Source organism: Symphodus melops (assembly GCF_947650265.1).
Source record: "Symphodus melops genome assembly, chromosome: 14".
Lineage (NCBI taxonomy): Eukaryota > Metazoa > Chordata > Actinopteri > Labriformes > Labridae > Symphodus > Symphodus melops.
The window spans coordinates 20,094,799-20,111,664 of record NC_136704.1 but is presented as its reverse complement, the minus strand read 5'-3'; the positions used below and the strand labels follow the sequence as shown (position 1 = coordinate 20,111,664).

At 38.5% G+C, this 16,866-nt stretch overlaps 1 protein-coding gene across 2 annotated transcripts in view; it reads left to right on the top strand.

Moving 5' to 3' along the window:
• Positions 1-16,303, top strand: part of LOC306835356 (SUN domain-containing protein 2-like) — a 355,711-nt gene extending 339,408 nt beyond the window's left edge. The window contains exons 1-8 of one of the 2 annotated variants that reach the window (XM_079361837.1): positions 13,843-14,004; positions 14,185-14,275; positions 14,385-14,662; positions 14,779-14,916; positions 15,321-15,442; positions 15,561-15,734; positions 15,881-15,970; positions 16,106-16,303. In XM_079361837.1, coding sequence (XP_079217963.1) covers position 14,004; positions 14,185-14,275; positions 14,385-14,662; positions 14,779-14,916; positions 15,321-15,442; positions 15,561-15,734; positions 15,881-15,970; positions 16,106-16,234 — 1,023 coding nt within the window. In that variant the 5' untranslated portion in view covers positions 13,843-14,003 and the 3' untranslated portion in view covers positions 16,235-16,303. Of the gene's footprint in view, positions 1-13,842; positions 14,005-14,184; positions 14,276-14,384; positions 14,663-14,778; positions 14,917-15,320; positions 15,443-15,560; positions 15,735-15,880; positions 15,971-16,105 lie in introns of those variants that run through there. The other variant, XM_079361838.1, reaches the window with a different exon arrangement.
• The last annotated feature ends 563 nt before the right edge of the window (positions 16,304-16,866 follow it).

Genomic DNA, 16,866 nt, shown 5'->3' with positions numbered 1-16,866 from the left:
TGTCAGACCTGCAGCTACACAGTCGAGCAAAAAGACGGACCGATCAAATCCACAGGTCTACAAATATCAACCTGAGTAACCTGTCTCATTTAGATGCATGTTAGTTCCTGTTAGGGACCGACGCTCAAGATCGGCACAATTGTATGTTCTCATGTAGTCCTGGGAAGTGTTTGCTGTCAGCGTGTTTACAAGTACTGCACTACGACCGGCACACTTTAAAGTCCCAAACTCAGCGACATACTGAGAAAACCTAGAAACACAGAACCTGTGCAGACACAGTTATCAGTGATTAATTTTTGTCTTTATCCTGGGGGAGGAAATCCTCCTCACGCTTTGTCTAACTGTTTTTCAAATGAGTTAGTCCTCCTATGTGTTTGTGACGTGTTCGCTACCAGCATTATGTGCAGGACCCAGGGCTTGGCTTTTTGTTAACATGATGTCATACAGGTATTAATGTTGTTTAATTCTTAATTGTACTTTACAATTCTGATAACGTTTAAAACCCTCAAAAACTCAGCACACAGAATCCTCAGCTTGACTTTGACTCTTTGAGTAAATGATGTCGGGCATTGTTAAGTCTCGTGATAAGCACCATATCGTGAGGTGCTTGACAAAAACCCAGACCTAAAAATATACAGCTATAAATAAAACAAAAGATTGCTAGACACAGGCAAATATGCAGTGTGGTAGCAGTCCACTAGAATATTCTATATATACTGCATCTCACATTAAACTACTACTGCCCACATACCAGACAACTATTGTGCTTTCAGCAGAAATGCTTCTTACACCTCATTGCTTCCATCTGTACAGACACTCCCGGCAGTTTGCACAACACACACAGGCCAGATGCAGGCATTATTGCAGGACTGATACTCCACCTGTTCCAGCAGTTATTTGGAAGTTTTGTCTCATTAGACGTCTTCACACTTTAAAAAAAACAAAAAAACAACAGTTTTCTATTTGCAGCACAGATCAAAAGGGAAAGTGGCGTCCCACTGGGCGATGTCGAGGAATATTTTAATGACTGAATAAACACATTCTGTCTTTAAAATGTCACGTTTTTTATTTACGGCCATGTTGACGTTGGCATTATCCAGAAGTGTTTGTGTTTTAGATGCATTTAAAAATAACCTTTTACTTAAAAGGAAGATTGCCCAAAGCGAGAGCACAATAAAAAGTTGCATTTATTCATGAACAGTGGTTTGTTTTGCTGAAATAGTTAATATGCTGGTTTTGTAATTCAATACAATTTAACCTTTATTTAAGCAGATAATTAATCCATTGAGATGAAACGTTTAGACTGCTAGCACCCAACATATAGCTTCACCTCGTATGGACTCAAGTAAGCAACATATTAACAACTTATCTGTTTGTCAGGAGGCTTAAAACTCGCCTGAGCTCCGACTCGCAGACTGGTGTGATGTTGACTCAAAGTTAGGTTATGACGGCATTTCCAACGTGGAGATCGCCATTTACGAGCTTCCAAGGCCTCCTTCAGTAACCAATGGGAGACATCACTCAGGCTTCCTTCACGATTTACATTCTAGTAAGTAAGTCTTTATTTATATAGCACTTTTAAAACACTTTGTTTTTCACCTAACCCAATATGTGCAAAAAAGTAGCTTAACAGAATCTTAACTTAACAAAAGTAGCTCCACCTGCATGTACTACTACTGTATGTATCAAACGGAATAACTTTACCTAGATTCACAGTATGTTATAAGTAGGTGAACAAGTTCTTTTGACTCATACACAGGGTAACTGTTACACATGATTGAATGATGATGCATCATGCATTATGTTACTATTCTATTCTGGTTTGACGTTTTGATTTCTGTATTGCTGCTGCAACGCCCGAATTTCCCCTTTGTGGATCCATAAAGTAATATCTTATCTTATCATCGTTTGAAGCTTTTTAATTTTCCTCCTCTGTTCATTATCGTTACAAGTCAAATACGTTGATACATGTTGGACTAATAGTATGCCTTCAAAGTACACTAACATAGAAAACGAGCCCACAGGCTCATCTGTGTGTGTGTGTGTGTGTATGTGTGTGTGTGTGTGTTGTATGTTTAAATAGCACGAGAGAAAATAGAAAACATGTGTTTCAAGCCGTCTTACGTACAGTTTGAGTCAACGCTGTTAGCAATAAAAAGAAACACCGTTCCTTCAGTGAGCGCTGCACTGTGGGGACTTGACGTGATAACAGAGGGATTTTATCTGAGCGTGCGATATCTATCAAGCGCTCAGAACTTGATAAACCACATGTATTTGTTATGCAACGCTGGTTCTTGTTTTCCTCTTGTCAGGCTGCATACAGTGTGTGCTCCCACACCGTGTGTGTGTGTGTGTGTGTGTGTTTGGGCGAGTTAGACGCTGACAGATCGGCAAAAAGGATTCTTGTTAATTTCCTTACTCTATATTCAAACCTGTTTTACATTCTGTTAAGCTAAAAGCTGCTCCAGATAGGGGCGGCTTTTATTTCAAAAATTGTAATTAGACCTTAAACGGAACAAGCCCATTATTTGTAAATCTTAACTCCTGAATACAAATGCTATGATAAATGCCTGACAGGTAGTATATCTCCTCTAATTGGAGGTATTTGAAGATGTGACTTTTTTTTATCTCCTACTAGTGATTACAAGCATGTTCTGCCCTAATCCATTGACTTTTAAAAATCGCTCTAAGAGGCTAAGAAGATGAATGTTTATTGCCAGTAATCCCTGACTGTGATATACGAGTGCTGCCATGTCCTCTGTCCCCCCCCCCTCCAAAAAAAAAAAAAAACCCTCATATGCAAAACACTGTTTGATATTCTGTTGGGATCATGCCGTCCTCTAGAAATTAATCTTTTTTTTTTTTTTTCCCCCAATAGGTGTCAAGTCATGTTTTCACCTCCATAAAGTATCCCTCATGTCGACATTGACACCTTCTTAGAGGAGCATCAAGGCTGTGTCCGGGTGAGCTGTCACCAAAGTGTAAAGGATGTTGTTGTAATCACTTTATAGCCGGAGTAGCCACATGGCTCTGTTACAGAAAATGGCTGAGTGTACTGTACGTATTTCACTCCTGTACAAATGAGATGTTCTGATTTATTGGGGCCTACGAGGAACCGTCGCGTATATATCACTGCACTTCACGTCTTATTTCAGCGTGTATAGCAAGAATTTTCAACTGCTCAGCTCTACGCAAACCATAAAGCACAGTGCAAGTACGGTGGTGAAGGATACGTTGACATAAAACACAACTATGCAATGAATGAAGCCTAAAGAAACCTTTGAATATAAATTATCAATTATCCATCAAATGATCAATTATCCATCAGTTTAAAAAAGCAACTTATTTGCTTTTAAAACACTTGTCTAAGAGCAACATTCACTTTCCATTTTGAAAACCGTGTTTAAACAGCAGCTGCCACGAAAAAGCCACGAAGCATTCCGTCTTAGTTTCCGAATTAATTTCGGTCATTTTCTCAAAATCTTGAGAAATTGGCTCGTTAACAACGGGAAATCTGGCGTTGTGACCCCACAATGACGAGATAAATAAGAAGGTCTTGAGAAAACAACGCAAATGTTCTTTGTTATAACAGGAAATCTGAGTGAAGATTCTCTAAGGGCTGCACCCTCTTGTAGTGTTTCCTTCGTGTATCTTTATCCCTCCTGTGTATGAGCTCGCCTGCCTTCTAGACCCTGCTTTTTTTTTTGCTGCACCCCTTGGATTTGTTCTTGCTTGTTTTTGCCGACCTCTGTACCAAACCCTGCTTGGATTAAAGGACTGTCCTATGAACCTTTTTGCCTCTGAGACCACAACTGTTTTCATAATCTATCTCGTCTAGTCATTATGTTTTTTTATTCCTGGAAAGTTTGAACAAAAACAAAGTCTTTCAAACTGCTGGAAAATATTTCCAAACAGAAAGATAAAGACAATTAATATAAGAGGTCTGCACACCAGAAGCTGCTCCAATTAACATTAAATGGAATGTATCACCACGTGGGACGTTTCGGACCCCGAGCCCTTCATCAGGTTCATGTCTGATGAAGGGTTAGGGGCCCAGCACGTCTCATGTGCTAATCATTTCCATTAAATGTTAATGGGAGCAGCTTCTGGAGTTCAGGCTTTTTCTTCTTTCTGTCTTTGAATATGTTCTTGTCCAGCAACTTGTACGCGACAATACAGATTTATGTGCTGTTGAAAGAAAGACGCTTTTCCCAAGCGAGACAGGCGGAGGTGGAGATGGCGTTTACCTTTTTGTACCTGATGCTCGGGGGGGGGGGGGGGGGTTTCAAGCGGTCAAGGACACTGTGGACACTTTGTACTGTCAAGATGTTGATGAACATGTTGAGTGCTGCTTTAACCTGCAACCTTCCTACGTTTTTATTTTTTATTTTTTTATGTGACGTACAAATCTTCATGTGTACGTTTACTGCAGCAGCATCAGACTGCCTCTGAACGTTCAAACTTACTCTCTGGGATCTTTATGACATGCACTCTTTATTGAGACTATTAAACAGGTGCTGGTTTAATCATGTGGCTGTTATAAAGGTGATTAAGGTGTTTTGGTTGCTCATGTAGAGCTTTGTCCTTATTTGCCTCTCCTGTGATTAAGTCCCTGTCAGTTTTGACTTAATTTAGGCCCTCTGATGCGTCCACATTACATTTAAACGTCAGGTGGTGAGGCCTTTGAGTTCACGGCAAATCACTTGGGATCATTTTGTAGCATTACTCATCGGTGAAGATGTTTCGCTTCATCAGGAAGTTTAAGCTCTAACGTCATGTTGTTGTGTAAAATTATTTTAAAAGAGCCAGTCATATCCATTCTCAGAGTTTTTGTTGGACACTGTTTGCAGACAAAAGTAGTTTGAAGTAAAGCAAAAAAACTTTGTTCTGCATATTATTACTTTGACCTTCCTGCTGCGCAAAGTCACCCGTCATCAATCCTAACTAACGTTATCTGAGTTTAAACAAATTCCAATACATTAACTTACTTACTTACTTAAAGGGATACTTCAGCCATTTGCATGAAGCTGTGTATCATTAGAAACATGGTAGTAGTGTTGAATGGTCGTGAATCCAGCCCTCATTTTGTCCTGAGAAAAATGTGTTTTTCTTTGCTTGAAAGTTTTCTTCATGTGATGCAAAAAGCGTCATATTGCAACAACACTACTACCATGTTTCTAATGATACACAGCTTCGTGCAAATGGGTGAAGTATCCCTTTAAAACACAGTTTAGGAAATGGCGAATTCACTTATTGATGCCATGAAAATGTTTTGTCTGAAATGAATCAACATTGTGCATCTTATCAAGGAGCACATTTATAGATCCTATAGTACACTCATTTTTACTTTTCATGTCATCAGTCTGTGAAACCTTTAGAGAAGTTTTGAATGATTTGCGGCTCAAAAAACGTATTTACCTTGTGGTGTGAGGAAAAAAACCTTCATTGAAACCTCTGCCTCAAATGCTTTGTTTTAGCTGTAAAATCAACAGAAAAGTGCATTCTCCGCAAAAGTATTAAAAAAAAACGTTGAATATTGATTTTTGTTTGTTCAAACTGAACAATTGTTCTCTTGTATTCAAGTTTTATACTTAAAATATATGTTTTGGTGCTCAAAAGTGCCCATTGATCAGGGCGCTGGTGACGCAGACATTAGTGCTTGCGTCCCACGTATAGAGGTTTTGGTCCTCAACACGGCCGGCCCAGGTTCAAATCCAACCTGTGGCTCCTTTCCCGCATGTCAATCTGCACTCTCGAACTGATTTCCATCTCTGTCCACTGTCCTATCACTCCATTAAAAGGCACTAAAAGCCCACAAATTAATCTTTCAAAAAGAAAAAGGTGCCCATTGTCGCTGAGGAATGAGGCACACTGAGGAAACCTTTGTCGTTGCTGGCTAGAATTTTATCCGTTTCTGTCACCGTGATATTCTCTTTAACCTTCTGCATATCTAAAAGAGGGCTCACACTCGACATGTTTCATGGCTTTGCTTCTTTCTAAGATGAAAAAACTATTTGTAAGTGAAATGTGAAAATTGTTAAAAGCTTAATTATTAACCTGATATCTCAATTTGATACATGTGCAGAATATTTCCTTTTCAATGAAATGAATCATTATACAGGATGTGTGCACGTGTTCGCTCAAGGTCATTAAGAGTACAAAGTTTCCTTTTTAAGTCATGTTCAAAATTGACTGGGGCCGGAGCAGGCAGGGGGGGGGGGGGGTTGGGACTGTGCCTGATCTGTGGACCCCTCGAGAGCCCACAGCTCGTCATCTTCCAGATTGCTGAGGGCATTTTAATCAAACCCTCCAAAACTAAAACCACAATCGCATACATGCACTTACTCACTCTCACTCTCACTCTCTCACTCACTCTCTCTCACACTCTCTCCCAAACACACAGAAAGAGAAGTGGCTGAAAATAAGACTATTAAGTGACTCTTTTTTAAAAAATCTTTTTAACGGTCCAATGCATGATGCAAGCAAGTACATGCAAATTAAATACAGTGCAAAATGCATGCGGTGTAAAACACATGCAGTGTTAAACGCATACTAGTATTTTAAAGTTAAAAATACTTTTCTAAATCTCGGATAGGGCTTTCAAATAAATGCGGTGGCAGTTCAGGTGGTAAAAGTAACATCCTGCATGAGGCTTTGCTGCCGTGACGTTCATGTGAAGTCTTCCTGCTGCGTTGTTAACCACAAAGTCGAGGACACGTGCAAACTTCACGTGACATATTCACCACTTGAATTCATTTCTTATCCGACTTGGCACCATTTCCACTGCCGGCACCTTTATTTGAATTTCAACCAATTTCATTTTGACATCAGATAAGAATAAACAAGGCTCATTAGCATCACTCTAATTAGATCTCTGGCATGACTCTGTAATTAGTTCTAAAAAAGCACTTCTCAGATCTCCCAAGTTACATCAAAAGGAAAGCTTTCTTAATTAAAAGTCAGAGTACTAGGCAATTTCCCCTTTGTTTACCTTTTTTTTTGGAGCAGTAGTCTCCTTCAATATAACGTGGTTGACAGCCAACATCCGTAAGATTTCCATATTCCCCCTCCCACTAACTGGTGGGTTATTTGTTTTGCCATAGAGGCTTTAACACACTTTTACACAATTCAAAATCACCAGCCGACTTCATGGATTAAGTTAGCTTTTTGGCAGATTTTTTCGGGTCAAGCAAAGGTCAGAATGTAGCCTCCGAAAATTGGACTGAATTTGGTCCATATCATATTAAATGGCGTGGCAGTCATTATGTTCAAAGACACTTTGTTAGAGAGCAGAATGAAGGGCAAGCAGAATTTTGAGGCAGAGTGGAAATAGACAGCAGGCCAGCGGACACAGACTGGCCAGCTGTATGATCATTTAGATCATAATGTTTCCCTTCATTGTAACACTCTTAATGTGTGACTTTTTTATGTTTTATGATGACATTCAAAAAACGCTAAAGAAGTCAGTTAAATAGATTTCTACCGTTTGTTAGTAAAGGACAGAAAATGACCCCAGATCTACCATTAAGATCCAGTCCAGTGCATTCTTTGTGTGTTAATTAGCTGTTTTTTAAATGTATTGTTTTAATTGCGATTTTCCTTCTGAATGATTTAACCAAATGATTTGAAAACATAAACACAGACCTGGGAGCATGTTTTTATAGGCTAAGAGCTAAACTGACATGTAATTCAAATAATATGGTTGATCAGTAAGCATATCTGTTTCCAATATGTATTCCATTATCAGTTTAGCTCTTTGGCATGCAAAGTTGTAGATGCATAATTTACATTTAGGCAAGTCTCCATTGTCAAGCATTTAAGGCATTATTTCCCTTCAAAATGTGGTATAACAGTCAGTCTCAGAAACCTTCAGGCCAAGATCAGTCTTAGTTTGATTTTGCAACAGTTATCCCTAATAAATTGGCAGTTGTTCCAGAGCTTTTTTCTTTCTTCTATGTGACATTGTGACCAAAGTAACTGACTTCACTATCATAATATGGTAGTAAAAGACGAGAAAGGGTTAACAACAGACTGTTAAAAGTGCTGCCACATAGGCAGATGCATGTATCATGAAGACCTTTAGGGTAACCACTTTCATCCCTTTTGACTGCTTCAAACAACAGAAATACAAGCGTAACGCATGAACTACTTCATATGCTTTTCTTTGCAACACGTTCATTTTCCTCCCAAGTTGCTGCCGTTTTGTATCTGTAGTCCACATTGATTGAAACGTGAGGCCAAGAGGAATAAAGGATCTTTGAGTGAGCCTTTCTATTAATGGGAGAATTATTCTGTCAGTCAAGCCCTTTGCCTTGCCCGAGACATGTCATGGTTTTCAGATGTTTCTCCCAGGGCATACACACCAAAGCTGTCATAAGTATGATTTGTTGAGAGAAGCCTTTTAAATATGAAGTGCCCGGCGATATTTAAGGGGGAGGGTGGCACATCATTCAATGACATATCGCTCAAAGTGGAGGGTTGCGAGACTTGACATTTGTCAGCAGGCTACTCTATTATTCCTTTCCTTCTGAAAGAGCCATCAGGAAGGCAACATGTTCAAGAGAGTGGTCAGAGTGTGTTTACCCTTAAGTATCCTTATGCCCTTTTTCAGCATTTACCTTGACAGAATTCATGGCCAGCCTGTCACTGTTTATATTGATACCTCTGTTGACCTGCATTTGTAAAGTCTGCGATTTTTCCCGCTTTGAGATATGATTCATCTTGCCTAAAATATCTGATATGAAGCGAAAGAAACTCTTTAAAACTCATAAATTCAGAAAGTTGTTTATTTTCCCAAGCAATGGACTAAAATGTTAGAATTAGGTCAAGAATCACGAACAAATCTTGCAAATTAAGTAGATGAAACCACTGAGAGACAGAAAATGAAGTGGAGATGGACTTTTGTTTGATGGGACCATCACTGAGTTTTTGGCCATTTTTGTTAATGTCATGTTGGAAGTAAATCAAAACGTCTATACAGGTCTGCATCCCAATAAACACAAGTCATTGAATAATAAAGAATAAGATCAGGATGAAGTCGTTGAATCCTGGAATAGATCTGCATCAGACATGGTTCTACTAGAGTTAGAACAACATACATCCAATTTATGCTTAACACTCTCACAGACAAAAAGTGATTTAGGCAATCAAAGCAAAGAAACCAGAACCAAATGTGAACCAAATTTTCAATTTCATTAGGACAATCTCATTGAGACATAGTCATGGCTTTAGAATGCACAATTACCGCTAATTTTACAGCTGTCAATTCATGATTGAAGGATAAAAGCAGCGATACCCCCAAAAGCAATTGTGTATTAATTGAGAGGCCAGAATATTTTTTTTTTCTGCATGCAATTCGTATCCCTCCTTCTGTGTCAGAAGAGAGGAATTATGGGGGAAAAGAAATGTATGTCAAACAAAAAGGAAAGTAATTACACGGCAAAGGTTTAAAATAGCTGCACCTCAGGCTGTCATATGCAAACCTTTTAGAACCGCAATTTGGTATGATTTCAAGCTATAGGCTTAAAAACATCAAACAAGTACAAAACGTCACTGATTAATTCAAAATTGAAGTAAATCCAATTTCAAGCAGAACAGCGCACATTTTATGTAAAGCCCATAATGTGTTGTTGTTTCTTTTTTTATAAGTGAGGCTAAGGAGATTTGTAACAAACAAACCACAAAAGCCTAAGACTCATAAATCTGTCAGAAAACAGCAAACATGTGAAGAATGTTCAACAATGAGCAAATAGATTGTAATTTCTGTTTGGCAAGAGGAGAGACCAGTATTAAAGGATTTTCTGAGCATATTCCAAATCTCACCAAATGTACAGCAGTCAATACAAGATTACTCAAGTAAACAATTGTGACTACATAACTTTAAGATGTTTTCTTTTTGGATTTTAACAACTACACATGGATAGGTGAGGGATGGATTGATCGTTGATGGATGAATGGGTGATAGCTGGATGAACAGAATCTGATGTATGATAATAAACGTACATAATAACATGTTGACAATGGCATAGTTGTAGACTATATTTCTGCACATTGTGTTGATGTTTCCTGGATGTCTCCCGTCTTAAAATGGAAAAGTACAACCATGCCCCATGTTCTCTTGGACCATACCGTATTTATAACAAGATGTAGTTATGACATGTATTCTCTGAATATATTAAATATCCGCGTGAGTAGTCATTTAGAGCCTTCTCAACATAAACACATCACAAACGTTTGAATGTATCCCACTAAAGTAGAAATACTAATCGAGATAAACAATGCTCTTTCACTCAGCATACACATCTATATCGAATGGAGACCTGAGTATAATGCCAATGAATTCACATAATGATGAGGCAGGAGCACAAACAAGCTGTCTTCTTCCTTTTGATTGATCAATGCGCATTACATGGTGAGAAAAACATGTTTACATTTATTCTGGATTCAGGAGAAAATGTTGCAAACCTAGATATAAACACGTAAGCTGAGAGACAGATATTGCACATTACATACATACATAAACACATTATGTGCCTCAAAAGTGGTAAAAAAAAAACTGACTCTGTAATGCTTTACACACTGTGTTTAAGTTGGGAGTTGTTCAGCCTTGTTGTGTAAGCATTTTAGATTTCCTTTTACACAAAACATGTTTTTAAAATGTTAACCACCCCCTTTACCTTTTTTTTTGTCCTATTGTTGTCTTCTTTCATTCTATCCCATTCAGTGCTCATCGGCCATTGAACGTGTCATTAGCAGCAAATAATAGATGGACAATGTTATCGACGTGCTGTGGTTAATTGGTGTTGGATACATGCACATAGAGATGATCGCCTTGTGCCATTTGTTCAATAGACACATCCACAAGTGGCATTATCATTCTGAATGTAATGCTTTTCTAATGTGCTCCACTAGTTTCATGGTATAAAATAAACCCAAGCCAAATATATAGCCAAAACACACAAGAGTATAAAATGAAGTCATTTGCAGCTGTCACTGAAAAGAAGCCAACGTCCAAAGCTCCTTGCACTATAATGTATGAGTAGCCAGCAGGGAGCATGGGGGTGTTAGCGTTGGCTTGTGACTTGCTTTCAATCTACGGCAACCCCCGCTGTCAGAGAACACAGAGAACTGTTGGCGAGAGTATGTGGTCTTATACACACGACTGTCAAAATGCTAACAGGCCTGGCACTGTGTTCTGCCTGTGAGGCACTGTTATTCATATTCTACAGTTAAGAACATGAACATGTGAGCCCAACGCCACCAAAGCAGAGAGGAAACTCAAGCTTGAAGTAGGACTAAGGCTATAAATATACATCATCTTGAGATAGAGACATGGGAAATAATTACTGCAGTGTACAGTGAAAACGCTGTTTTGCTGATGAGCCACAGTATGCACATGTTTTTTTTTGGAGAATGGGGGCTAAATCGCTATGATCATATTATACTGCCATCAAGTGTTGCAATACGCCGTTGACTTTTTAAAAGGGGTCATCACCCACAGAGCTGTTTGGATAATCACTCATTTCTGACACCACGGTCGTCAATCTGTGTAATCGTGTTTTTATTCTGAATATTTATGCTTCTAAGTAGGGGCAAAGGCAAATGTCAATCCAAACGTTAAAGGCTTAAACTCATGTGTTTTTGTCTGGAGCTGTATTTAGGGGCGATGGTTAAATGCACAGGCTGATCTGCTCTGCTTTGATTTTGTGAAATGCTTTACCAAAAGGCTCTTAAGTGTTTAATTTCCCAATGTTAAGCCATAAAACACAGTGAAGGCAAAAATCAATAGTGCATTATTTATTTCCTTTTCTCTAATTTAACTGAGATTTAAAAAAAATAAAAATAAAAAAATCAATATATGTATACTGATTGCAGTAAGTGGGGCTTCCATTTACCTTGATTTCTACTTAATTTAATAAAAAAAAAGAATTGTACATAAAATTGTATAATGACTTTATGGATAAATGTTTTATTTGATACTCCAATGGCAAGCTCTTTCCCATGACAATACACACATTTTTAATGGTAGACTATTTTTTAAGGAAATACTAATTAGTTGTTTAAGCTACTAGCTGGCTGTATTTGTTGAATGTGTCTCTGCACAATCGTTTTACCAGGAGTTGTAATTACAATGGGATAGAAACCCCCAAGTATTGCATACCCCCGTTAGATAAGTGCTTATCATTAGTTGTTACTTGTACATACTTAAAACATATTGGGGAGCTTGTAATCAAAGACAAACATGGTTGAATATGGACCGACCAAAAGTGCACATTTACAGTCTATGCCAACAGCATAATGGGACCTTCTTTCAACTGGATCTCAACAAGACGCCATCAGGGAACTTTCCACAGACCTGATGGTCCCATTGTAGGACAGTCAGGCTGAGTGGTCTACTCAAGCGACATAGGCTGGGCCCCTCAAAGAAAACTTAATCTGACATGAGACACAGCTTTACGTTCACTTGTATCTCAACAGCACCAAACATACACACAGTTGTTCCAACCATCAGCTACCAGAGCTCTATTGGCTCTTTCCACATGATTGTTACATCACAGATTGTCTATTGCGATTCCTGGTGCTGACTTTGAAGGATTTTTCCTTGAACTGGGATCATGGACAATAACATCTTTTTAATGTGATGCATCAGCCTTGGGATTTTTTCAAATTCTCTGATGTGGAGCACTGCCTACGTCAAGTGGCCCATTGGTGGGGGTCAGTTATTTTCACTTTTTTCTTTTCCACTTTCCCTCCTGGTTGTAGCCTTGGTGCCTATAGGGTTGACAAGGGGACTCGTTTATAAAACAGTGCCACAAAGGCAGAACAAAAAATCAGGTTTATAAAACCGTCAGTGCACATTTCAATGCATTCAATGATTCCTTTATAAATCACCATCCTCCTGGAAACATGTGTATGTAAATTAGCCCCATGTTACGCCTCATTCAACCATAAACGGTCAACCTAAAGCATCTCATGAATGAAAGTGCATTCCAACGCTGGATTGTGGTCAAAAACAGAAGTTTAGACAAAGAAAAAAACAACAAAACTTTGGATTGTTGGCCACATTTTATCATGACAGCTCTTTGACTAATTATGAGGAAGACTTTTAACATGTAATCTTGCATGGTTAGACTAAAGTAAGCAAACATGATAGGCAAACTAAATGTGGCTAGATGTTAGCTGGTTAGATTCAAAAAAAGGTTTTGGTCCAACTCATTTCCTTGTCAGTTGGATTGTGGTTTCCTTTTTAGGACACGTAAAAGCATTTGTGTTGTTGCTACAATTCAACAAGTTGGTCCTTATTTGTTTTACATCCACCTCACTTTATGCTTCGCGTTTGCTGTTGGTGCCATGGTAATGTTGGTAGTGCTTCCTACTTCTGTCAGCTTGCTTCCCTATTGGCTGTTGTTCCGTTCCATATAACACTTAGTAAAGTCTGTGCTCCGCCGTCCTTTGTATTATCTCTACACAACAGGATTTCTGATGATGCATTTTTAACATGTTTAATATTGAACACCTTTAATATTCACTATTTTAAATTTGGGTGGAGGGTAAAATCACTCTTAACACATCTCACACCACAGGAGAATCTGTCACGATAATCTTGTTTAATTATAATGAAACCCTGAATAGAAAACGTTGTATGCTGAAATGTTATTACTTGTTTACTACTTGTTTTATTTACATTTTGTTTTGTTTACAACTTGTGTATTAGTTGTGTATTTACCTAATTTGCTGCTTAGCAACAAAAGAACTTCTTTGTTGTTTTTTCCCTTGAAATTAATTGCTAAGCAACAGGAGATAAAAGCACATTCTGAATGATGTCATCAAAGCACCGAACCCCTGTGTCTCAGAACAGCATTTACCATTATTGAAGGACCAGCACCTAAGTAAGAGTTTACATTTGCAGTCAGTCAACTCAGAAGTAGATTCATCTGATTCAGAAAACATCTCTACAAAGATTTAAACGCTGTTTTTTTCAACACAACGAACAAATACTGAAAAGTAAGTACAATTCACAAACTTTGCGCTTGAAATATTGTTGCAAATGCCTGTTTGACATCTGACATTTTTGAGTATTCTATCAAAGTGTTTTATTTTTGTATTTGCTGAGTAAACATTTAAACATTTCTACAAAGGAGTGTAACTCAGGATTTTAACTCAACGTCTTTGTTCTTTTTTCAGTGATGCTAAGGAGAAGTATTCGTCTTCAAGAAGGAGGCTATTACACGGAGGAGGGAACTCCATGGATTAGCTACCGAGAAAAATTGTTTAGGTATGTAGCTTTAGTGTTTCTGTTCATATGTTTAGTACATATTATTGGCTAAATTCAATACAAATATACACTTTGAACAGTCAGTTATAACTTGTGTTTCGTCTTGCAGGGTCTTTCAGAGGAGGAAACGCAATCGTACAAACATTTCTGTGGGGCACACTAACAACAGCACTACGAACAGGAATAATCATGATGATTTCTTAATTGACGCCAACCAGAGGACACAGACATTGATGAAGGATCAGACCACCGAATTAGGACAAACAACGATTGAGACCCAGACTACCAAGTCCTCAAAGTGCAATGGTCCACAGAAGACACTGAGCAGCTCATTTGGGAAGTGTATCAGTGCTGTTCTGCTGCTGCTGATGCTCTGGATAACTTTTGGTAAGTGACCTTTAAGCTATTTCATACAAACATTTCAATTGCATATGGAAAACTTTGTGAAAGGCTCTATGTTTATCAAAATAAAGTTTCTAACATTTGTGCTTTGTATCCATCAGGAAACTCAGGAACCAAAGGTGACGGCTGGCACTTAGATTTGCAAAATATGAAAGAGGACTTCAGGTCATTTCAAGAGAAGATATCCAGGTCTTTTCCTCTGGCAGACACAATGTCAAACTTCGCACTGGAATCGCAAGGTAAGTTATCTACATCGACCATCTTTCTAACTGGCAGCCATTTACCCTTCACATTTTTGGCTCAGAGCTTAAATATTGTTTAAGTCCTTGAATGTGATTAATCCTAATTAATTAGCTTCTTCCTGATTGATCAGCAAATGGTAAATGATGACAGGCAATGGACAGAGGCAAAGTACAACACTGACGGCTCTTCTTGAGAGGCTGTTTTTTTCCCCAATTGCCACCATGATAAAGCTCTTAATTGTTTTTACATATTTGAGCTTAAGTATTTGAATGTGACTTAAGAGGGAAATGGCTGCCATTAGAATAAATAAAAAAATCATACTTTGTAGCATTGTTGTGGAACTTGTTTGGAAGTTCATTTCTAACTTTCTATCTTTTTTTCTCGCTTTGTGTTTGTTTAGGTGCCAGGACATTGCAGCATTTGTCTACAGATACTTATTGGCCTCAAGAAAACGTCAACTTCGTGTGGGATAAAATATTCCACTGGTGGTGTTCATCCAAAAAACAGAGAGGAGTGATCCAGGTGAGTATCAATCAGCCACATTAATAGATGGTTTATCAGTCATATGAAATAACACTGTAAACATTTGAGACGAATGATTGACGTGTCAAGACTAACATGTTGAAATTTTATCTTTCAGAGTCATTCAATGATGAAACCAGGAGAATGCTGGCCTTTTCCAGGGGCGCAAGGACATTTAGTCATCTCCCTGTCCCACCCAGTGTTTGTCACCCATGTGACACTCGGCCACATCACGAAGAACCAGTCACCCGTTGGAAACATAGCAACTGCACCGAGGGAGTTTTCCATCTATGTAAGTCCGACCTATTCTGCCTCTGTCAGAGATATGTGTAACATATGTACATGTTGGATATTCATACCTTTTGTGGAGTACTTGTTTGATATTCACACCTTGCAAAACAACAGATAGCTAATTCGTGTTTGTTTTTTCTTCATCAGGGAATGACGAGAACAGACGAAGAAGGCACCTTCTTAGGAAGAATGGTTTATGATCAAGATGGAAAACCACATCAGACCTTCGATCTGCCTGTAAGTATGATCTAAGCAATACATTGATACTTAATGAATTTGCATCCATAACTCTTTTGAATTGTTCATTCCATACGTTTCTCTATTTTCATTGCCTGACTCTTTTCTTTTTTTGTTTCTTTTGACCCCAAACAGAATCCAGACAAAGGTGTCTTCAGATACGTCAAGTTGCAGATTGAAAACAACTGGGGCAACATTGATTACACCTGCCTCTATAACTTTAGGGTGCATGGTAAACTCCCACACACTGCCGGCGAAGTTTAAGGAGCATCTGAAGGAGCAAGTTAAGTATTTTGTAGGCGAATAGTATTAGGGCACATATTCATCAAATAATATTTCTATGAAGGTAAATTAATCTCAAAACCCCCAGAATTAGGATCAATTCTATATGCCACGTAGTCCCAAAAAACCCCCCCAAAAAACAAAATTTAGGAATCATCTCACCAAAAAAAAGGGGTTGATTCACCTTAAGCCTTGCGCACACTGTACGACTTCTCCCCGCTCATCTAAAAGTTGGGATGGAACGTCCCAGCTCACACTATATGACAGAATTGTTTACGACATGCGACCAAACCTTTAGATTTATGTGCTCACACTGTACAAACCGATTTTTGGGCGCGACCTTAGAGCTTACACTGTACGAGTGGAAATCGGGACAGAACGATGTCAGTTGTTCATTAAGTTTCACATAAAAACTCCAACAGACACCAGGGGATGGCAGCTGGTGAAAGAGAAGGAAGTCGAAGTTGTTGGAGGATATAGGAAAGTTCGTACAATCGTAGATATATAGATATAACGTTTCAAAAAAGTGAACAGAGAGAATAAGAGGGGAATATAATATTCTGATTGTATCGTGTTCATGCATGATTTCTGCCGCACGCTTTTTTGACGTAATC